Consider the following 23,783-nt stretch of genomic DNA (forward strand, 5'->3'; position numbering starts at 1 on the left):
TGGTACAAGGTGGAGGAAGCATGAATGACACCTCATACTTTGAGCAGATTTCCTGCTGATTGGTATCCTACATTCTTCCTTCCCCTATCATGTCTGAACTCTACAGGGTTATGCTGCTCTTGCTTTTAAAAAGGAAAGTAAATCTGATGGCCCATCACCTTTAGGTGAGCCTGCTGTGCCTATTTGTTGCATGTTGGTAAGAAAACTACAGCTTTCAGTATCAACAAGTGTGTGTCCATTTTCCATATTCTACAGAAACAAACTGTACATGCTTAAACCAATGTTTTTCTGTAAATCTCTGCAGCATATAAAGCTGCAGGGAGAGAGCTTGATGCTGCTTCCCATTCCCAACTAGCCTGAAAGAGCTCTATGACAGGGAAATGCAGAAAACAGCCAGGTGTCGTGAGAACGGGCAGTTTTGCTTGAATCCGTCCCACTTTGCTACAGATTTGCTGCAGTTTTAACTCCAGCCGGGGATTGCTTTGGGAGGCCGAGACTAGGATCCTCCCGCTCGGTTTGCTCATTGCTTGTTGCTACCGCGCCATGTTGCACAGCGGTGCAGCTCCTGTCTCCTCCAGGCAGGAGACCGCCAAGGCAGGCAGGGTGAGGAAGACGCTCAGAGAAGAGTATTGCAGAGCATTTTTTACTTCGTTTACCCCGGAGTCTCACATCAGCGGCGAAGGGATCAAGGACACGAGCAGGAGGTTGCCATCCTCTGGTTCCCAACTAGGTGGCACCAAAGGAAATGATCCGGCAGCACCTGTAGATAAGCAAAAGGAAGCATTTTTTCTCACATTGCACAGGTTTCTAACGCCGACTCATTGCCATGAGAAGTTATGAATATAAAAATATAAGTTATGAATATAAAAATACAAATGCTTGGAAAGTAATTGTATAAATCGGTGGGGAAAAGCGCTACTAGAAGGCAAACGGATACGGAGAATGGAACACGTTCCCAAATGGAGGGACCGAGAGATTGGGGTATTTTGAACAGACATGAACAGCCTGAGAAATGTTTGCGTTTTCTCCTTCCACGATGCAGAAAACAACGGGCACCGGGCTATTTTCCTCCCCTTTTTCCTGTCAAAGCTGTAACGGATGGGCGCGAGCAGGAGCCGGACGAAGTTTTCCACGTCTCGCTCCCGGGCGCTGCTCGCTATCAGCGCCCGCCAGCAGTTTCCCGGAAAAAAAAAAAAAAAAAAAAAAAATCAGTCTCGAGCAAGACTGATTTCCTCCTCTCTTCACACCACAAGGGTGCCCAAGGCGGCTGCACGGACGTGCTAACAGCGTGTTCGCGCCTCTTAATTTCCTACCGCTAAAACCCGCGGCCCGCCCGCCCGCTGGTAGCCATCCCCGCGGTGGCCGCCCGGGCGGAAGGCGGCGGCCCGCGGCCCGCGCAACGGCTGCTCGCAGGCAGCGCTGCGGGGGCAGAGAGACCCAGCGGCCGCGGCACGGAGCGCGCAGCCCGCGCGGGGCGGTGCCGAGCGCACAAAATGGCCGCGCGGGCGGGCGGGGGGCGGAAGGGGGGAGAGGTCGCGTCGCCATGGCGACGCCGCGGCGGGCGGGCGGGCGGGCGGGAGGGAAGGGGCGGGCGGCGACGGGGAGGCCTCGCCGCGGCTCCTGCGCCGCCGCCGCCGCCAGAGAGGGCAGCGCCGAGCCGCGCCGAGCCGCGCCGAGCCGCCGGAGAGGAGCCCGCAGCCCGCACCGCCGGCGGGAGCCGCCCCGGTAAGCGGAGGTGGGGGGGGAGGCGCGGGGCTTGCCCCCCACGCGTGCGCGGTCAGGACACGCGTGGGGTGGGCCGCGAGCCGCCTCGGGGGGAGCCGGCCGGCGCTGGCCGCCTCCCCCCGGGCAGGGGCAGGCCGAGGGCGCTCCGGCCGCCTGTGCCTGCTCGGCCTCGTGTCGCCCCTTCCCCCGCCCGCAGCGGGGCGCCGCGGTGAGGGGCGCCCGGGGCCGGCCTCGGGGGAGGGCTCGCAGCGGCCGGGCTTCCCGCCGCGGGGGCGGGCACCGCCGCGCCGGTCCGGCGGCGGGCGCCCGGCTGCCGCGCTTGCGGGGGAGCGGGGCAGGAGGGCGGCGCGGAGGGGGGTCCGCCTCGCGGGTCGGAGCGTGGCGGCGCCCCGGCGGCGCGGCGCGGTGCGGCGCGTCCGCAGCCTCGCTGGCTGCCCAGCAATCTTGTTAATGTCCTGCCAGGATGCCAGCGGCCTCCGCGGTCCTCCCGCCGCCCCTCGGAGAGGCGGCAGCGTGCCGGCCTGGGTTGCGGGAGAGCGGAGGTCGCTGACAGCCCGGCAGGGCCGTTTGCCTCCCTTTTCCTGCCAGAAGTTGAACGGGAGGGAATACGAACCGGCGCCGATGGCCGGCGGGGCGCCTGTGGAAGCAGCCCCCTCCCCGCCGGGGTAGGGGCCGAGGGCGGGCGAGCTGCGGCCCGCGGGAGCGCCGGGGCTCGCCGCGCCCTCGGGGCCCGCGGGCTGCGCGGCGGGGAGATCCTCGCTCGCTAGCCTGAGGTGCTTCGCGTGCCGATACAGTGATTTTTACGTGGCTGAGTTCATGCCAAGGGTTGTGAAATACTGGGAGGGAGAGCTTTTCTGGAGCAGGGCAGCAGCGATCTTTTAGGGGAAAAACAGAGGTGAAAACGTGTTACGTCCAGATGGAGTTGAACACATTTAGAGCCAGTATCTAAAATACCTCTGACTAAGGTCTGATCTTGCTTGTTCCCTAGGAACAGCTTTTTCTGTAAGGGGTGATGCCTGGTCTGGGGAACAGCCTCACTTGAGGCCGGGTGATGACCATGCAGTGCCTTGGAAATGGTTAATGATCCCTTGACACTCTGGATTTTATTTGAGTAACTTGCGGTCAGATGGAGTTGAGGAGTCTTTCACAGGAGTGACTAATGAATCTCTTCTGGCTGGACGAGGAGTGTCTAGGTGTGGCGTAGCACTGAATTATCTTCCTTTCTAGTTCTCTCCAAGGGCAGGAGCCGGATTAGCTGCTGGAACTGGTCAAGGTGGTACTCATTTTACAGACACTGGCAAACCTTTCTGCTGTCTGCTTCCCCTGACTACGTGTCTTTTGGAAATATAATGCTATTAGAGGGTAACTGCCAAAATCACAGTAGCTGCTGAAAAGCAGGATGTTCCTGGGAGATATCTAGGGGTGAAAGGTAGGTGGGGCTGCCTATGTGGTGAGAGGAGAAAATGCAGCAGCATAGATTAAGTGGGGCTGTGGAGGGGCTCGTGTTCCCTGGTTCTGGCCTGCCGGCGCGGTATGATGCTGTCTTTTGTCACTTGATCCCTGGACCAGCGTGGAGGCAGGAAGCCGCAACTTGCTTGCACTGCCAACTTTCCAGTGCTAGCAAGGCCCTCTGCACAGCATGCCTCTGTAACGGGCTGTTTCTACCTAAAATCACACTGTGCTGCCAGAATGACATCAAATGGCTTTGAACTAGGCCTCCAGGGTGAGGGAAGAGGGGTTTGGGGGGAAATGCAAAATAGCTTTTTGTTCAGTTGTCAGGAGGTCCTGCGCTGGGGAGATAATGTATAAACAAGCCAGGTTTGGAGCAGCTGGGACAAATGAGTTTCTTTGCAGTCGCACTTGCTGTAGATTCAATGTGTTACACTGGGATGAAAATGCCTGTTCCAGGGAGTTTCTCTGGCTTCTCCCTTTTTGGGTTGTTTCAGAAAAGATAGGCATGTCTCCTAAGCCTGCCTTCTTCCTGACTGTCCTTTCTATGGGAGTGTGTCTGTTTTTTTTTTTTTTTTAATCCTCTTCCCTCCACTGACCCTCAGGTCCACGGCATCCTGGAGCTGTGCTCCTTGGCCGGTGACTGGAGTAAATTAATGTAGCTGAGCCAGAGGCAGTGGAGCACTTCAGTTTGCAGCAGCTGAGGCTGGGCTGCAGTGTGTGAGCCTTCAGGCTGTGTGAAAAGCCCAGGCACAGAGCCTCTTTAGTCTGTCATTTGTAAGTTTATTAATATCCTGTTAGGCTTTCAGTTGGACATGCTTATCTCCTAGTTGCCTGTATAGCCTTAACTCTGCTCCCCTGTTTAAATATGTAATACTATGTAATGAGATGTGCTGCTGCTTTTCCTTCAGTAACAGCAATGTGCGATGGGGACAGATCTACCTGGCCACTGTGTCTTTGTCTCCTGCTACTGCAGGTAAATGAGGAGTAGTTATTCCTTCTGCACATTTGTATAATTCTTTAATTCACTGTATTTTGGGGAAATGCAGAAACCTGCTTTGACCCCCATGTTTGCACAATCAAGGTCTCTTAACTGTACCCAAACATCTGTACTCCCAGAAAGTTAGAGCTGGAAACATGGCAATTACTTACAATGGCAAATGAGCTACAAATGCTGCTTGTGCAAGCCAACATGCTGTTTTTATTTCTATTACTCATGAACGTGCTGTACACAGCATATAAGATTTATTGTGTGTTTCTCATGAATGGCTGCATGGTCTTTAGCCTCACTGGAGCCAGTTGCCTTGTCCGTCTGCAGTGAACGGATCTCCAGAGCGGGGCATGACTGGAAGTGACAGTAGGCTGTGGAAGAGGTGCCTGCGGTCTGCTATGATGATGCACGTCTGCTTCCCTGGTGCTGCGGCTTGATGAAGCCTTCTTCTGCAAGGCTGAGTCCTCTGGCTGTGCCTTATCAGAGCGGGAAGCAATATCCAGCAAAGAGCCCCTGTGTGGTAGCATGGCAGTGTGCTAGAGCTGACGCTGAGTTGTTCCAGCTAATCCTAACGGGAGATAACTGACTTTTTCCTGCCCCTTTCTGTTTGCCTTCCACCACAAAGATAGCAGGAAAGAGGAGGGGGATTCAGTTGTCCAATACGAAACTGGGTGGTGTTTTAACCTTGCAGTATTGATTGCAGGTAGTTCCAGTTGCTGTTAAGATAAAGTAGCAGGGGTGCAAAAGCTTTAGAAAACAAGGCAAAAACCCAAACAAACCTGGTGGTCTGGATTTATGTCTGACAGTTTCCTCTTACATATCTGCAAATAAAAAAATTTTGCGTATTTGCTCTCTCACCAGGGCTGCCCACAGGAAGAGTATTTACTTGAGAAGGGGAAAGGCACCCAGGCAGGGATGCTTGTTCCCTGTGTTGGAGGAAATATGATGGGATACAGTTTAATTAATCTGTGGGATCTGTTTTGATCTTAGTTTAATGCGGCCTGTGGTGAACTGTTCACAGGGATGCAATCTTAAGTTTGTTTTGCTTGTCCTTTTCATGAGCGGTGCCGATGCTTGTTTTGGTGGTGCTGTTGCGGGTGTGTGGCTGCGTCTCGTCGAGCCTCCCTCCCTGCGCCGTGCTCTTTCCTTTGGCACCGGTGCTGGCGTGTGGCATGTTGTGAGTATTGTGTGCATTTCTTATCTTTCCTGGGTCTGTGGCATTTCTTCAGTGACTAGGAGGAGAAAGGCTGATTTCAACCCAGGCAGTTTCTCTGCTGGTGCGTGCACGTACCACCTTTTTGAATTCGTTTCTCAATTGTTCCGTGGTGCTACTTCCCGTGCGAACACAGTCTGCAGCCTGCACTGAGTCATGTCCATCTTGGCAAGGCCGTTCTGGTGAAGCCATTTATGCTGCGACTTTTTTCTTTTTCTTCTCTTTCCAGTGAGACGTTTTCCTAGGGACTGGGGCATTGTGAGCCCACAGTTTTACCTTGTGTCCTGACTGATCTGGGAGAGAGCATGCGCACGAGGAGAGGCAACTGAAGCTGGCAGAAAACAGAGAAGACAGGTCTCATGACCAGCCTTTGCCTGAATTTTCAAACCAGGTTATTCAATGATAAAAGGGAGAAGGATGTTCTGCTGTAGAACCTCCTCTTCTCTGTGCTAGGGAAGAGAAGGCGCATGCTTTTCAATTAGGGCACAAAGATGTGGGACTTTTGGCAAGTCATTTTAGTAAGAGAGAGATGCTGTAAGAGTGATCTCTGAGTTTTGAACAAGCAAGGAGCTGGTCCTGTTGCTGTGATTCTTCATTTCTGAGTTCAGCCACAGCTTCCAGTAATCCTTTTTATTTTAACAAGGGGTTGTGCTGTGTGATTTCAGAGCTCATAGCTAGGATGAGTACTGGCTTTACTTGGATAACTGTGTAGATGGAGTGGTAGCGTGTGGTGTGCTCAGTCTGGACTAGCGTGTCTGTGATTTCTGTTGCTGCTGAGCACTTCGCCCCTGATCTCTGCAGTGTCTGAGCCCCTCTGTTCCTTACTGGGTGTGCTGCTTGCAGTGCCATTGCAGAGAAGATGCAGGCAGTTCCCTGTTGTCTGTTGGGTAGCAGATGGGAGAGAAATACCTTTCCCAAGGTCATGCGCAAACTGAGAGCGAGTTTGGTGCTCCATTCAGCACTGTGTTCCTTGTAGTATGATGGTTAGAAACATATATGGAAAAAGAAGGAGGAGGTGTATTTTAGGGGCAGGATATGTCAGGGGCTAACTCTGAATTTGGGTGCTACCCCATCCTTTGCCACAGACTTGGAGCATGACCATGGACCATGGTAAGTGGTAAAACATCCGTCTCTGGCCTTGTCCCCTGCAATCCAGTAGGGACAACAGTACTCACCTTTCAGGATTTTGCCATTTGTTTACGAATAGCAATGGCAGGAACGTGTGATCCGCCATAATGAACAGCCTCTCCTCTGGGAGCTTCATTTCCCTTTTAGTTTTGTATCAGTCTTTTCAAGCATAGGGATAGCTTCCTTCTCTATGTCCTCGATAAGCAGTGCTCGCCTCCGTAAGGCAACAGGAACACTTGTTGGTTCATCTTGTCCTCCAGGAACAGCTGTTGTTTATGAAGACTATTTTGTATGCTAGTAATTCTTCTAAAGGACATAAAACATATTGTGTTGGCCTTTGCCTGAACTGTCCTACTCACTTCGTTAGCAGCAAAATGTGTGCCTGACCTGAGCAGCTGTGTCTTTCGGTATCACTTTTCTGCAGAAAACTTACAGTGAAGAGTTGCTGATGCCCCGCTCCGGTTCTTCAAAACTAATGGAGGGCTGGAGGGAAATAGCTTGGATACTGAAGTGATAAGTGCTACAGAAATGCCAGACGCTGTATAAATAACTAAACTCAGCCCCCGGCCCTTCCTGAAGGAAAGATGATTTGCAGAAATACTTCAACAGATGGTCTGAATTTGGCTCTGGAAAAGGGAAAACATGCCGGGCTGCTGCCGAGCTGTGTGTGGGCGCGTGCCCATGTGTGGTGTGCTGCCAGCCCGCTCCTGGGAAGGCCAAGCGACGTGCAGAGGCCCGAGGCCGGCTCTTAGGAGGGAGGCAGCAAAGCTAACGCGCTGCTAGGGAGATGCCTCTTAGCTGCGTGGAAACCACGGTGTGGTTGGCCCAGGGCTGTCTCTTGGGCTGAGGTACTTGTGCATGTGGCAGTGCAAATTAGGGTGGTCCAGAGCCAGGAGCAAACAGATCAGCTATGGCAAAGAGCATCTGCTGCTCAGTGTGTTGTTTGGACACCCCATGTATATGCACGAGCTGCCAAACTTCAGGACACCCTCAATGGCCGTGGATTGGGAGAGAGTTTCTGCATCGTGGGCAGCAATACTGATGGGCTGCGGCAGAGCTGGCTGCGGTGGCTCCATCTCCTGGCAGGGTTACTGCTCCTGAAGGAAAAGGAGTAGCCAGTCTCCCTGCTGGCACTGGTACTGACCCGGCGCGTTGACATCTGCCGTGGCAGCCACGGGGCTGTGCACCATCTCCCACAGGTTCTGCCCTAGGGCAGATTCCACTTCTGTAGCTGGTTCTGATGAGGATGGCGCCTGGACATCCCTGTCCCAGGTCAGGAAGGCTGGGGCAGAGCAATCTGTCTCACCATCACTAGTTTTGCAACACAGCATTTCTGTTACACCGCTCCCTGGCAGGAGAGTTACAGTGCCCTGATGCTATTGCCGTGTGGCTTCTTACTCGAATGCTTAGCCACTGTACGTGGCTTTCCTGATTCTTAAACAGTACGGGATGAATCTCTTTACTGAGGGTGCTTCTTGTGTCAGGTAAATCTGTGTGCGTCTGTCTGGCAGATACCAGCATTGGACTGCACTTTGTGAGTGGCCAGGTAGGACTTCTGTAACATCCAAAGGATGACTTTCCACGTTTGACTTATTTCACCTTTTTTTCCCTTTCTTTTTCCTTTTTTGCATTACCCATCTGCCGCTGCTCTGTGCAGGTCCTGGTGACCAGGACTGCATGTGGAGTTTTTTATTTGTTTGTGGTGACTTTTTTTTTCCCTCCTGTAGCCTCCTAAACATGTTTTCTCTGTGCTGGGAGCTCCTCGCCTACCTCGCAGCCAGCTGGAGTCTCTGCTGATTCACAGCACTCTGGGTGAGACGGGGGCTGGATTGTGCTGCACACTCAGCGCCTGCCAGGCGGTGGTTGCAATCCCCTCGGCGATTCCCAGCTTATCACGGAGCACGTATGAGTTTTCCCTGAGGAAGCGCTAACCTCTTTAGGAGGAGCGTGACCCACGCGGGGCTGCTGATGTGCTTAGTAAGGAACCATTTTGCTGTGTTCTGAACAGCTTCGATCCCTGTTGGCGTAAGCAGCTGAGATGGGAGGAGAGAAATGTGTTTTATTGATGCAGGAGTGGAGCAGGTATGTTTGTGTATCTGTGCAGTAAAGGGACTGGGAGCCGCAGCAGTGTCCTGTGCTGTCCTGTGGCTGAGCGGCAAAGCATATTGCTTTAACATGCCATTTAACTGGCATTTCTTCTAGTGTGTTGGGAGCATGAGTCACGCTCGACTTTCAGCCGAGGGATGTAATGGCATAAGGCAACTTCCCAGGAAAGGTGTGTCCTAACCAGAGTTGTTGCAAAGGATTTTGAAATCTGGGAAGATGTCCTCTGAGTACCCTGTTCCTTCCCTAGGTCTTCTGCATCGTTTTTGTTCGGTGGCCAGAAGCCAAGGGCTGCTCCTTGCATCGCTTATCTGCGGATGGTTTTGTGATATTTTATTGTTATTTGTTCCAGTGCCTCCATCAGTCAGCCTGTGAGGCAAGGTTGCCTGGTTGCTTTTAATCTGGCATGTGCCTCTGCTACTGCTGAAAGGGTCAGCCCCTGATTCCCAGTAGCCTTTTTGTCAGTAGCCTGGATTTAGGCTAGACTAGAGGGACTGGGTAACCACAGCCTTTGGGAAAGGGAATTGTGTGGACTGAGAGAGAAGCGCTTTCTGGGGGGTTAAAAATGCCTAGTGTGGTATTCTTCATGAAAATATTTGCATTTTTACTGACTCTCTGTCAAGACTGATGACGCCTATATTAGTGCTGCTTGGTATGGGATGAGCTGCTCTTTACAAATGCCCATCTGCAGCCCTGGATCTCTGGGTGCCTAGCTGGAGATCAGCTTTGTGGGAGACTCAGCATCATATTTTAAAATACTCTGTAATGCACGTGGTGCATTTGGCTGCTGGTGAAAGGTGATTGCTTCTCAGGCCTCCTGGGGATAGCCGTGTGCACTGCCGGATGTACGTGGTGTCAGGATAAGGGGGGATAGAGGGGAGGAAAAGTACTTTACTTTTGCTCTGACACAGTCCCCTAGGACACGTGCATGCTTTAGAAAGTGCTCGGTGAGCACGTGTCCCTGGAGATGCAAAGAAGTACTGCGGACTTCCTCGCCTCTTCCTCTTCCCCTCCCTGCCACGCCGACCCGGAGGCGGTAGCAGCGCCTAGCAGACACTGCGTAGCGCGAGCACTGGCACCGAGGAGGGCTTCTCTCCAGCCATGGCCAAGGTGAGGGACCTGGTCGCCTCTGGGCTGCGGAGACATAAGGCTGTTTTCCGAGCGTCTCTGAACCTTGCTGGGATTGAGCCCCTCTTTCTCCTGCCATCCTTCTGCTTCTCCCTTCTGCTGTCTTTCCCTTCCTCCTCTCCTTTCTGGAGAGTCCCCTCCTGTTTTGATGTGGGAGGTGAACACTGTGAGCCCCCTTCTTATCCCTGCTGCCAGAAGGGTTTTCAGAGCCACTGGCATTGCCTGACCAGATCAAGCTCATGCTGCGCTGCGAATGCTGCTTCCCCGCGCCACCTGTCCAGCTGCGTGGCTGCCTGGCTCGGGGCACACGGAGGAGCCACCTCTGCCCGAGGGGCGGGATGCTGGGTGACGCGCAGCTGCCAGCACTGCTCCAGGCCGAGCCTGCTCGTGCCAGGTGGCTGCTCGTAGCAGTGCCACGCGGGCCCCGCAGTGCGGGGAGCAGGCTGCGTGGAGCCCCAGCGCTCACGGCGCTGCAGGGTGTCAGCCGAGGGCTCGCCACGCGCTCGGCACCGTGAGGAGGGAGGCTGGAAGGGACAAGCCAGCTGGCCCTTCGGAGAGGGCGTCCCGTCCCCATCGTTACACCAAGGGCCAGGTGACTGAGCAAGGCCTGTAGCCACCACCAGGTTAGCTGAGCTGAGCTAGCCGTAGAGCAAGTGTTGCTGTGCTCCACCACTACTCCTCCTAAAGCCATGTCAAGGCAAGTACCTGCCGCTCCTCCACAGCTCTTACAAAAGAGCCTGGGTTTGTTGTGCCCTTCTCTTCCTTTGCCCTCCAGGCACACTGGGTTTGTCTGAATTAATGTAATTAGCACATGCCTTATTAGCTCACTAAGGCACAAAGAACTTGTGTATATTTGTAGCCATGTTAAGCAGCCCCTATTAATTTAATAACCGTGTCCTCATTGCGTGGCAACAGTTATTTGCCAGTGGTGACTCAGGATCAGCCAGTATTGAAGGAATTTGGGCAAGGTATGTGTGTTATGTGGTTCTCCTTTATTATATTGTATTTTTATTAATGACTAGGGCTGTGAAGCGAATTAGCAGGCACAATAGATGGAAGGAAGCTTTCAGCACAAGACTGCTTAACAACCAGCCCTGGCTATTTCCTATGCTATATACTGTACGCAGAAAAGGATCTGAATCACCCTGATATTCTGTATGACACAAACTGGAGAGGAGGAAATAAGCTTTAGCAATCAACACTTCAACTCAGCTTTGGTAGTATTACAATCTAGGTTCTTTGGAAGTTATTTTCCGTCTTTGTCTAGTATATTTCCCCTCAGTGAGCCCTCTGGGTGGGGGTAGTGTCAGTGTTCAAACTCCACAGCATTGAGTTACTGATGGAGTAGGAGAAAGACAGATACCCTCTCTCTTAGTTCTCTTTTTGAGTGACTGACTTCTGAAAGTGGCTGGTGTAGGCTGGTACTGCTCATAATTCAACCTGAGAAAGAGCAAGATTCTTGTAAAAGGACAAAAAGTAGTTGCAAGCAGTTTAATTCTCTGTGGAAATGTAGTCCTCCATCCCTATTGCTAGTCTGCCGTGTGCAAAGCTTAGCTAGGTACTGAGGGACTTTGTTGAGACACTTGTTTCTTCTTTTCGGAAGATGCAGGTATCGAGGGTGGATGCTGGTTTGAGCTCCTCCCCCCTGGCCTGGTGCGAGCTGAATCTAGGATGATGTGAGTCTCTATATTCCTGTGAGATATTAAGACTCTGCATTGCTTCTAAAACCAGTGAGTTGTGCACTTGGGGACTCCTTTCAGCCAAGATTACTACACACTCGGAAGAGGCTTCCCACATTTCTTCTCTTCTTTCCCCTTGCAGCACTAATCATGGGCTGCAGTCTTTGCAGTAAGCACTAGTGGGAGGAGGATTACCAGCAGTACAGGTGCTGGAGGGCAGCTGATATGTTTACACTGTGTGGGTCAGTCTTTTTGCAAGCAGCTGGTGGGGCAGAGATGCAGGTATCCCACCTACTTTTCCTCCCTCCTATTGCTGTTTTCATTTGCTGTTTCTCTCCCTGGCAAGAATCTGTAAGCTGAAGCTATCAAGGCGGAAGCTGTTCGCTGTTGTGATGAGCTTGTTTGGGAGCATCATTGAGAAGATGAGGTTGTTACAGGCAGCTGAGCAAGGAAACCCCAGGACATTGCACAGAAGTGTGTGTGTGCGCCTGCGATAATGTGCCCTGTGACTGCAGCTGGCAGGGGACCAAGTCCTCAGCTCCAGCAGACAGTGGAACTGTTCTGGCTTGCATGAGCCAAGGATCTGGCCCTCCTGGAGGACACATTAAAGGAATCTGTGAGAGCTCAGTGAAGTGATGGGATGGACAAGAGTCTGTGTGGAGCAGATAAGTTTGTTTCTCTTTCCTTAGTCTGTTTTCATGAAAGTGCAACGCTTGTCCCAGGTCCTGTGAGCAAAGTTGCCTTGGTGGTCCAGCTGTAGTTTTGGAAAGCCCTTGGTTTGCTGGCTCTTGACATGGGGATGTGGTCAGCAGAGCTGGCCATAGTGCAGATGGCAGTATTGATATCCCTTACGGTGTGCCCTGGGTAGGTAGTAGCCATAGCAGGGTAAGGAGCTGCGATGGTGTACGTTGTGTTGCTGGTACAGAAGTACCTATGTGCAGTCCCAAAATGGTGTAGGCTGTGCAGGAGAAATCAAATGCTGGTCAGAGGTGGCTAGTTTTTTCCACCCCAGGAAGGGGCGCTGCTTGGCTTGGTCATTCAGAGGCTTTCCCTGCAGGTTTGGAGCAGCCCACGCATAGCTGTTGGACACTCAGTGCACACCAGGAGGGGGAGAATTTGCTGCAAGGAGGGTGCCACTGCAGAAAGCTGTTGCTGGTGAGATCCCCATGCTCTCTTCCTTTGCTGAGAAGAGTTTGGGAAAGAAAAGAATGGCTTTGACCTCACTGAGTTTGATGTGAAGACTTCGTCTGCCTTCTCTCCCATTCCTGTGCAGCACAGCAGGAGAGCCACATGTCTGAGCTGACTCAGAAGGCCCCTTGCTGGCTGCTGGGCTGGAAGAGATGCAGCTTGATTTATAGGAATAGCTTGGAGTAGCTGAAGTCGAGGCTATTTCAGGCACTTGTTTCGTTCAACATCTGCCTTGAAGAAACATGATGTAGGGGAAGCTTTCCCTTCTGCGGCCTTGGGTTTGGCCACTGTGAACCAGCACCATCCCAGAAGAACTCATTTCCAACTGTTTAATGGGAGCAGCTCTGTGGGTGTTTGTGTGTCGCTCTGATGAGATAATGCCGTGATTCGGGCCAGAAGAGTTGCTTTTTCTTCCCAGCAGAGCCACTGAAGCCCTGCTCTTTTAGAGGAGAGCAATCTGCTGAGAACCAGGAGCCTTATTTTTGTTGCTGATGAGGACTGAATGGGCCCTTTCACAGCCCAGGACCTCAGCTCAGCCCTGTCTGTCTTGCTCCTACTGAGTGAGCTTGAATCCAACCCTTGTTTTTTCCCTTGGGCTCCTTGGTTGTGTGGTGGGGGGTTTTATTTTTTATTTTTTATTTTTTTTATTACTGCTTTGTACATAGTGATTATTTTAAACTCGAGAAGAAGAGGGAAGGAAGCTTTTTTTTTTCCTATTCTGCTGGTCTCTTGGCAGAGTACCTGAGTGATTTGTACCATTTAGCTTCCCCATATGTGGAAAGTCCTTTGAGATCAAAGGATTGGTCTGTCTGGCTGTCACTATTGGTTCTGCCTTTTTTTTTGTATACAAGGCCATTTCAGAACATTGAAAAGGAAATGCTCTTTCTTACTTGTTTTATAAAAGTTTTTGGTTACTTTCCCAGCCCTGTCTCCCATCTGCCAAACTCCAGCTTCTCTGTTAACCTGTCCTCTCCCTCCAGCCAGTGCTGCCTTTCTCTTAGGCTGTAGTTTCATTAAAGCTGTCATGGAGAACAGATTCAGGGTAGGATGGGTTTAAAATTGGTTTGAACTGATCCAGCTCATTATATGAGGACATGGTATCTCAGGTGGCACTTGGAAGGGGCATCACAGGCAATATGCATCCATTTATGTCATCCAAAGATGTTTATCTCCCATTGGTTTCCTTGCCTCCACTCAGTCTTGCCAGGGTATTGCAGGCACTTTTAGACCTGCTGTTTTTCTCCCCCGTAGAGGAAGGCATTCTGATTATTTCCATCCAGGGGTATTTTAATGCGTTGTCCTTCTATGGAGCAGGACTCTGCTACGTGCACTCAGTGAGATGACTGCAAGGTCATCTGTCCTTCTGCAGTCTTTCATCTGGTCCTCTCAGCTCAGCAGCCCTGATGCCTTGGACAGCAAGAGCCCTCAGCCTTGCTGTGTGAGCCCTGGGTGAGTCACTTCCCCTAATGCCTGTCCTTACTCATCCAGTCTCATAGTTGGGCTGCAAAACCTCAGGACAGGGACTGCCCTTCACTAAAGGTCTGAGCAGCCTCTAGTGTAAAAGGTCCCAGATCTGCCTAGGGGCCTCTTTGTGCTGCTGCAATGTTGAGTCCTAAGCCCTGCTGTAAGGCAAATGCCAGCTTTCCGCCTCTTGGTCCAGGGCGATTTCCCAAGACATGCACAATTTAAGGGTATATTTGGCACTGAGGTTTCAGGTTGGCACAGACCTGCTCCTCCGGTCTTTCCGTCTCTGACTTGAGTGCAAGTGGCTTGACATTATGCGGGTGATGAGTCGCCCTTTGCAAACCCTGCTGCTCTGTGGGAATGGTGTCCAGGTAACTGTTTGGGGGAGTTATTTGGTGTTAGGGTCCCATGACCTGAACTCTATTTCTTGAGCTGTTGTTGCACAGAGCTGAGAAGTATAAGAAAAAGGTTGTACTGTATGAGCAGAGGCCTCTGTGGGACTCCCTCTGTTAAGCAATCGGACAGTCGGTGTTGCAGCAAACAGCTTCCATGCAAATCTAAACAAGTCATTGACTGTTTGGCCTTGCTCAGGCATCAGGAGGAGCATTTGCTTTGTCAGCCTCAGAGAGGGAGGTTCTCCTGGACAGAAAGGCATTTATTTCTCTTGCAGTTTGCAGTGCCTTTTGGAGATGTTTCTCCAAGCCTTAGCTCTCACAGAGATAACGGTAGGTGCTCTTAAGGTAAGTCTTAAGACTTACCTCTTAAGGTTTCTTGACAAAGCAGGCAAAATTGAATGTACTGGGAATGAAGGCCGGTGTGTTGCACGACGAGGATGGAGAGTCTGAAGGGAAAAGCATGGGAAAATTGGGTGTGTTCCTCCTCCTGCTGCTGCCTGGAGGTAGGAGCAATCCCCCCCTCCTTCCCTGCTTTTCTCCCTTCCTTTTTGGTAGTACCTGCTGCTCCACACATACCTTGCTCCTTCCTGTGGAGATGGCCACTAGCTGAGCTTTTCACAGCTCGGCCAAGGCTACCCAGATGGTGGGAGTGTTGCTAAGAGCAGTGAAATGGCTGCCCCCCTCTCTTCAGCAGCTCCATTTCACTTTGCTTTGAGCTGGTCCTGGTGACCAGGGCCAGCAGGTGAATCTGGGGAGACAGAGCTGCTCCTGATCCACTGTGGGGTGCTTGGTCCCATGATGGGAGGGTTGATTGGACCAGCTCACAAGAATCTCCTGAGTGGGAGGTCCTCCCCTGGCACACTGCTGTAAGGAACTACACCGATCTGGGCAGGCAAAGGATGCAGTGGGCAAGTGCCTCTGTTAAGTGTTGGACTATTTTTGTTCATGGCTCATTTATTCTTAAGGCAAAATGTCAAGGGAGCAGGATATTCCTCAAAATGAAAGTCATGATTGGAAATCCTGTCTGAAGGCAAAGGGCAAGTCAGAGACAGAGCTGGGGTGAGATGTCAGAAGCCTTTGCTGTGGATTTTGGGCCTCTTTCTTTCCCCTCTCTTCAGACATCTGGGTGAACCTGGGCTACCACCTTGTGTGCTTGCAAAGCCAAATGTCTTGGTAGCATACCCTTATCCTGGGGACTGTGCCACATCACTAGAGGGCTGCAGGGTCCTGGGGCTCAGCATCGCCACTGTACTACAAGCTGAGCAGATGCCAGGCCTGTTCTGTCTGTGCCACGTGAGGCCAATGGGATGGGCAGCGCGGCACCTCCCTGCTGGGACTTTGGCCCGTCATCCGCTGGAGGCTCATCCCCCAGGCTGAGTTTGCATCTGCTCTCAAGGCACATGGAAATTTTTATAAGGGAGTCTCATTTTACCCTTATGCCATTTACTTGCAAGTGGAGGTAGTTTGAATGTTTGCTTTCAGTGATGGCTCCAGCGAATGCCGGCCTCGTCCAACAGTGCATGGCCGCTGGCAAGGAAGTGGCATGAAACAAGAAGAGGAGTCTCCTTCACCCAAACCAGGACAGTCCTTCATTGCACAGCGAAGGCTTTGGAGATGAGCAGATACCTCCTAGGTGGTTTTCGCCCCACTCCCTCACCTTGCTTGCTGTGCAAACGGCACACTTGGCGGGACTGCATGCACCCGGTCTGTGCCCCAGAAGGGGCTGTAATTCTCTGATAAGCGCTTTTCCTTCAGGTGATAAGGTGAGGAGAAACAAAGGTTGATAGTCCAGCCCGGTGCCCCAACCGGTTAGTACCGTAGCTGCTCTGAGGTACGCAACAGTTAGCCATCCGGAGGAAGGCCTCTTTACAGGTGGGGAAGAGACAGCCTGGGTAAGGTACGTGCGTGGGAGTGTGTGGTATGCAGGCAAGGAAGGGGAGCGAAATAGGACCGTTGGTTGAGGTCTGCCTATTGAGTGGCAGAGGCTGTGAGGATCGGACCCAGTTGGAGTTGGTTATGGTACCCTCTGAGGCAGCTAAATATACTGGCTCCCTCTCTGAGTCTGGTTATTTGGGAGCCAGGTAGCTGGGAGAGCTTTGGAAGGGCTGAGACAAAGCCAAGGGCCGTTTTTGTTTTAGGGCATCCTTTCAAACAGGCTGGGGAAGTCCTTCAGATCTGTAAGGCTGAGCAGAGGACTGTTTAACTGCATGCATCCAGCACAAGATATTAGTAGGATTGGTTCCCTGGGCTTGAAACCCTGTCTGTGCAAAGAGTTCATGATGATGATGTGTCCCTAGTGGATAAGTGCTGGTGGAAAACCTGTAGGGACTGGAGAAGCACAAGGCCGTGAGTTGTAGTGCAGAGCGCTCACGCTGCAGCTGGATGAAACGGAGAGCTGCCCTGCATAGGGCAGCGTGGCTGTCACGCAGCATTGGCCTGGGCTTTCTGCACTGATCTTCTGCCTAGCACTGAGGTGCTTCCCTGCACTGTGATGTGTACCTCATCCTAAAACTAATTTGCTCCATCATTTTAATAAATATCAAAGGGAGATCCTGGCGTGTGGGTAATGGGGTGTTGATCCATGCCTCGCTGTGTTAACAGCACTCTAGGAAGGAATTAATGCCACATAATTCATCGCCTCTGCAGCTCTTGCTGTCCTAATTACAGCTCGTACAATTTAGGAACCCCTCCCTATTAGGACTTCCCAGCCTCTTCCACTTAAGGGAAGGCCTCTGATGTTTCTTGGTTTTCTTACCCCCTCCGCTGCTACCAGTTTCCTCCAGACTCCTCTGTTACTCATGCCGTTGGAGGGCCTCAGTCCCAGTGGTGCCCTTGTCTGCATGGCTCTAATTCAGAGGCTTTGAGATGTCCATTTCTGGGTGCTGCTTCTCTGCTCCAGTTCAGGTGCTGAACAGAGGTTTCCTGGGAACAGGCAAGCCCTCCCCACTGACCCTGCTCCTATTTTATTTAACAAAAGGTGAATTTTGAACCTGTTTGGCTGTAGAAGTGCTGCTTGACTGCTTTGTTTGTGTATTTTGGCTTCAAAGAGCACTGCATTCCTGGGAGGATATTTCTCTGTCTCTGCCTAATCTCCTTCCTTTGTAGGATAAATGTATAGTGTTTTTCTGCTACAGTAGTTGTTTTCCTGCCCTGGGACGGACTGGGGTCTGGTGAGGACCTACCCAGCCAAGGCTCCTGAGGCTTTGTCAGTCACTGGTTTTTGAAGGCACTCTGTTAAGTGCTCAGGTGGAGTTTGCAGTGGCTTTGGGTTTGTTTTGCAAATGGTGATCTGTTGGAGCTCTATCTAAATGGGGCTCAAATCAGCTTTCCACTTCGGTGCATTAAAATCCTCGAATGCATTAATATCCCTGGGCTATGAGCATTCAGGCCTCTGCCCTGACAGGTGCTGTATAAATGTTCAGCAAGTGATCGTGTCTGCTGTGAAATGATTGCCTCCGCTTCCTCGCCCTCGCTCGCCCGCTAGCTGAGTTACCTTCGTTAGGGGAGCCAGCGTTGCTGGTGGCGTTTGGTGGCCATGCAGGCTCTTCCCTGGCTGGATCCAGGTGCACCACACCAAGGCAGTCGGTACTTTGGGATATCAGGAACAGGCCCTGAGGGCTGCTCTGTTGGAGTTTGTGTCTAGAGTTGCAGCATCAGTAAACACAAATATCTTATTCTGGGTAAAGCTGTTACCAAGTGAGTTTTCATGGTTCAGGGCTTGTATGTGCCAGGCTATAGGCTTAAAACAACAGTTGGTCTTGTTGGTCTCCTTGTATTCATCTGTGTGTGTGTGTGTGTATTATTCAGATTAAATTGATGGGGAAACAAACTACTCCTGTGGCTATGCATCTGAAAACACATGCAGAGAAAGGTTTGTGTGATTCCCCCCCCACACACACTTAGAAGGTGCAGACAGGACCTTAGCTGATCTTTAGAGATTTTTAAGGCATGCTTCCTCAGTTTACTCGAGAGCAAGTGAGAAAGTAGCTGTAAGGGATCACGCAAGGAGAGGGAGGTGGTTGTATTGAGTAGACGGGGAGGATGGGGGTTCATATTTTGGAAAGGAGCCCTTCCTTAGCAGGGTCTGGCTTTGGCTGAATTTGCGAATCCAAGTGAAAAGGGAGATTTAGTCCCACTTAATCCAAGAGCAGAAGGTTGCAAGCTGCCTTGTTGAACCACACAGCCTAGGAAAGCTTCTGCAGTTGGGGGGATGGGAAGGCAAATTTCATTCCTGAGGCAAAGGGCAAAGAGATTTCCTCCTCTCCTGGCTCACCACCCAGGTGGCAGCTAGGGAAAGGTGCTTTGGAGAGTGGCTGGGTGACAGCTGTGAGCTCTCCTTAAAAAAAGAATCATTATGAGTCTTCAAGAGAACAGTTTCCTGCAGACTTGAAACTTTGGTACTGTGTCAGCAGGCACCAAACGCAAGGAACGTGACACAAAGTCACGTAAATACACTGGGGGAGGGTGAGGTGCTATTTAAAAGATCGCATTGGCACAAGACTGGGGATGGGCTGTCCATTGGGTTGGAAATGAGAGGCTGCGGACAGTACTGCTGCAGCCGGTGCCGTGCAGAGCTTGTGCACTGCCGTTCTGCTGCCCATCCTCGCGTGGTGATGGAGCCTGCCTGCTCCAGGGCGGCTCTTCTCTCCTTAGCAGCAAGATCGTCTCTTTGGGAAGGTCTGTCTCTCTGAAGAGTGAGACAGTGCAATTAATCCATCTTCCCCTCTGAAGCTGGTGCCTGAACGTGGCTTCTGGCTTTTGGAACCAGGAGAGAGATAGATAGATATATACACACACACATTTAAAAAAATATCTATATATACACATATGTATGCATACACACACATATATATGTATCTGTAATTTTATATATATTTATGTGTGTATATATATGTGTGTATGTATATACACACACATATATATATATATATCCCTCAGGAGCTCAGTCAGCAGATGTTGTCTCAGTTCAAGGAGACCAGGTGCTCTCCTGAGTCACTTTTTCCACAGCCTGCCTGGAAGGACCTGAGCTTCAGGACAATGCAAGTGGCTAGTTCTCAACTTCATCTCCCTGGTCTCTCCTCCCAGGAAGAAACCCTGAACCCTTAAGAAGCAGTGACTGAAGAGGAAGTTAAGGAACAACCAGAAGGAACAAACCCATTTCATAACAAGATCAAGTTTAAATTAAATGGCTGATAAACAGATCAGGTAACTTTTTTTTTTAATTGTTGAATTGTTGTTTTTACTTTAGATTTTTCTTTTCTAGTCTTTCAAACTCAATCCCTTTTGTGATACAGGAGGCTGGATGAGATGACTTGATCATCTCTCTTGGCAATAAATGGTTCTGATTCCTTCTTTGCTGTTCTAAACTGTTTTTCTCAGTTTTTACTTCTCTCCTCTTTTTATGTGTTCCTCCTGTTGTCACATTTGTTTTCTTCAGCTCTTTCTTCTCATTGCTTCTTTCTTTCTCCCTTTACTTTCTCCCCTGCATGACCTCTTTGCTTTACCCTTCAAAGGTCAGGTTGACCTGCTGACTTCAGCTTGCTGACATTGTGAGAGCAAAGCCAGCTCTTTGACCAGCTGATGATCTGGTGCTTTTAATTACAAACTCAGACAAATTACAAACATAGATGCATCCTTGTGCCCTTCCTCTAAAGCCATTGATGGCTTGAGTGATCGTAGGAACGTGAAGTACCAACATGTGGCCATTGCCAAGTTTAAAATAGCAAGTGACGTGTAAGTGCACAGCAGGAATGTGAGAGCCTTGGTCCTGGCATACGTAAAGGCTGGATCTGAGTTCTCCCTGGAAGTGAACTGAGATGTCTCTTTAGAAAAGACACTGCCAATTGTACCCTTTGCTTAGGAACTGAGTCAGATCTGCACAGTCCTGCATGTGGGTTTAACTTTCTGCTGCTTGTGAAGCTGCTCCAGATAAATGACTCCTACCTGCATTGGAATTCTTGTTTTTCTGTGTCTCTCTCCTAACACCTACCTTCCCAGGTTACCACCTCAGGGCAGAAGGTAAGCAGGTGGCCTAGGACAGTGGCTGAATATCTGTGACACAGGGCCAGGATTTGGCAATGCTTGAATACTACAGGAAAGAAGACTGCATGTTTGCCACAATTTAGATTTTTTTTTTTTTTTTTTTTTTTTTTTTTTAACCTTTTCACCCCTCTCCCTTCTGGGAATGAAGGCTGTCCTGAGCTGCACTGATAACAAGACAGCATTGCAGAGTGTTTATGTGCCTAGATTTGCCTGTCATCGGTTATGTAATTTCAGGAGCACTTGGCACTGTTCTGTTATACCACCAAAGCGTATGCTGAGATTCACCTCCGCAAAGCCCGACGGATGCAGGTCCCTGATAGCCTCAGTAGAGCGAAAGGAGCAGATATTTGTGGCTGTTTGAAGCTGAGGGGAGCCAGGAGCCTGGTATTTTTGAAGCAGGGAAGAAGTGTCCTCCAAGATCTCCTCCAGCATTCCAGTGTGCTTTTGGCAGTGTGAACAGGAGGCTGCTGGCTATGGGGGCTTGTTAAAGGGCTGAGGAGGAGCATAAGGAGAACTGAGGTGTCTTTCTATCCTTTCTGATATAAAACTGAGCAAGTGGCTCTATTTGTGTGCTAGCCTGTGTCTCTCATCCCTTAGGTAAACGAGACCAATACCAAAAAACTAAAATCCACAGCAGCAGTTTGCTGCAAGGTGAGATCAAGAGCATTACATTTCTGTAGTTCCGTCCATGTAACCTCATCCAAGCGCGAGGAGAGCTGTTCCCCAGATGCTGCCTCATTATCTATCTGTTCTAGTCAGTCCACAGTGCTCATGGGGGAGTCTGAACTGTTGGATTCAGATGCAGCTGGAGTGTTAAGCAAGGATTTCTCATCCACAGATAGGATGAGAGGCTCACTGAAGCCCCAAGTTTTTTAACTTGCCCAAACACATCAGACTATTTCCTTTTCTTGTTGGGGTCTGTACTGAAATCAGTGAATCTTTTGCACCTGCAGTGCCAGCAGGCAATATATTTGCCATGAGCCTGTGTCTCACTCCCACCTGATGTAACACTGATGATTTTGCTGTTGGAACAAGTAGGGAGAGGCAAGTGTCTGCCTGCCCCGGGTGTTTCAGGGGCACATAGAGAAGCTCTGGCAGTGCCAAGACTGGAAAAGGGCCCTGGTGGCATTTGTAGCTTGCGGACTATGACCTGCCAGCAGTGACTTTGGAGTTGAATTTGGGCAAGCTGATAAGATCCCATCTTGTGTTGTCTGCGTAGACACCATGCACTGGCTGAACCCCGCTTGAAATACCCTCCTTGACAGTGAAGTCTCCCTCTTGATACGACCTTCATCCAGTCTCTAGCCTCAGCATTCAGTAGGACTGTGGGTTAAATGAGGAGAGAGCTGTGATGTGAAGCCCGCTGCTTGCTGAACTTTTCCCTTACCCTGAGATAAAATGAGCGTAGGGGTTCACAAGCAGATCTATTCCCTTCTCAGGCTATGGTGCAAAGATCCCCGAGGCAGCAGAGTCTTAAGCGGGTGAGACCTTGGAATGTGGTGCAGCTCTAAGCTAGTACACTAATTTGGGCATGACTTTCTAATGCACTGTGCTTGATTTTAATCTCAGTCAGCACCATCTCACTTATGAATCGGGGCTGAACTTGGGTCTCTCTGCCCAGCCTCAGCATCTCTTCTCCCAGCCGTGCCAGCCCCAGGGTTGCACGTGCATGCTGTATCAGCGTGGGTGTTGAGGAGGAAGCGTCTCGGGCTGCCTGCAAATAGAGGCTGTAAGGAATTTCCTGGTGTGTCAAGTTTTCTCTTTGTAGTTGCGGGCAATTTTTTTTTTTTAATCTTTTCTTTTCTCCTCTCTCCACTCCTCTCTGCTTCCCTCAGAGAGATCTCCACTTTTAACCCTGAATCTTCATACCCTGCCTTTCCATCAGTACTGGAGCAGACAGGCGGCCCTTTCCACACGGCCAGTTATCGATCCTCTCTGCCATCCGCCCTTGTTGCAGAGCATGTGCGAATGCCTCTGTTGGGACAGTGCTTGCAGAGCCTCAGCCTGCTGCATCATGGCCAGCCTCACTGCTGCTTTTTCCAGTGGATATTCCAGCCTGTGCCTTCATCTGGAGCAGGGCTTTGATGGATGTCACCGTCATTGCAGGGAGTGTGTTGGATCCCCAACAGCAGGACTCAGTCTCGTGGGCAATCCAGTGGTATTGTTGCAGTCTGCTCACCCAGCCACAATCTAGGATGGCCGTTAGCTGCTCGTTTAATATCTGACACATCCTGTGTGCAGGGAGCCGTAGCCTGGGCTTTATTGAAGGGAGCTGATTCAAACAGGCTTCCTTTGTCTCTGTGCATGGTGGTTTATCGAGCATGTAAATACTGGACGTTTGGCGTAATTGAATTTGCTGGGAGCTTGCATTTCCCTCGTCTGACTTTAGCTCAGTGTCACTTGCAGATTCCAAGAATTTCTGTGGGAATAAAAAGGTGGGTGGAAAAAGCCCCATGTTTTTGGAGCATGTGCCAGGCTTTGATTTCCCCCGTAGGTTTGAGCTCACGTCTCCGCATCTGTGTGCAGTCAGCTGGCCCACTGCGGCCGCACTGGCTGCCAGCCCCATAGTTTTGCTGGGGCATCAGCTTTTGTGCGCTCTGCCACGGGCCGTGGGTCTGGGAGCAGCGCAGGAAGTGGATCCCCGGCTTGGCAGCCACCTGACCTCGGCTTCCAGCTGGACGCTTCTGCTCTGCTCCCTCCCATGCAATGTTAGCAACTGACGTGCCGTGAACTGCTGCTTAGGAGTGTATCTGATTGCAGTGCTGAAAAGCATTTGCCTGCACCGCTGCTGGCTAGGATGCCTTCAGGCCCTACGCAAAGCTGATTCACATGGTAGATGGTCCAGCACTGTTTTTCACCTCTAGAGACTACAGAAACCCTTGAGTCCTGGGGATCTTTCAATTCCCCGCTTCTGTTGTTGGAATCTGATGCCAGATTTCGTGAATTCAGGACTGGAGCAAATGGATTTTCTAACCTTGGGCCTGTGCACCTTGTCACCCAGCACCCAGTTCTCCTTATGGAGAGAGTCCCTGTTTCTCCTGGGTCAGGTAAGGATTTTACCAGGACTTCATCCCCTTCTTCTGGAAATGAATCCTGGCTGAGGCTTGCAGGGTTTCTTGCTCAGCAGATCCTTGGGTACTGCAAGAGATGGGGTTGGCACTGCCCCATGCCTGGAAGGGAGCAGGGGTGGAGGCTGTGTTGTCATACAGCAGTGTGTTAGCTTTTTGGTTGTCAAAGGGCAGCATTGTTTCCTCTTTTACTCACTTAAAGTTATCTCA

General features: G+C 50.9%; 1 protein-coding gene across 2 annotated transcripts in view; it reads left to right on the forward strand.

The window, feature by feature from the left end:
• The first annotated feature begins 1,638 nt into the window (after nt 1-1,638).
• The window catches only part of SLC25A22 (solute carrier family 25 member 22), a 41,555-nt gene continuing 19,410 nt past the window's right edge, over nt 1,639-23,783 (forward strand). Inside the window, exons 1-2 of one of the 2 annotated variants that reach the window (XM_062577520.1) lie at nt 1,639-1,725; nt 19,549-19,668. In XM_062577520.1, coding sequence (XP_062433504.1) covers nt 19,649-19,668 — 20 coding nt within the window. In that variant the 5' untranslated portion in view covers nt 1,639-1,725; nt 19,549-19,648. Of the gene's footprint in view, nt 1,726-9,686; nt 9,720-19,548; nt 19,669-23,783 lie in introns of those variants that run through there. The other variant, XM_062577521.1, reaches the window with a different exon arrangement.

Source organism: Rhea pennata, chromosome 5 (genome assembly GCF_028389875.1).
Source record: "Rhea pennata isolate bPtePen1 chromosome 5, bPtePen1.pri, whole genome shotgun sequence".
NCBI classification, from domain to species: domain Eukaryota; kingdom Metazoa; phylum Chordata; class Aves; order Rheiformes; family Rheidae; genus Rhea; species Rhea pennata.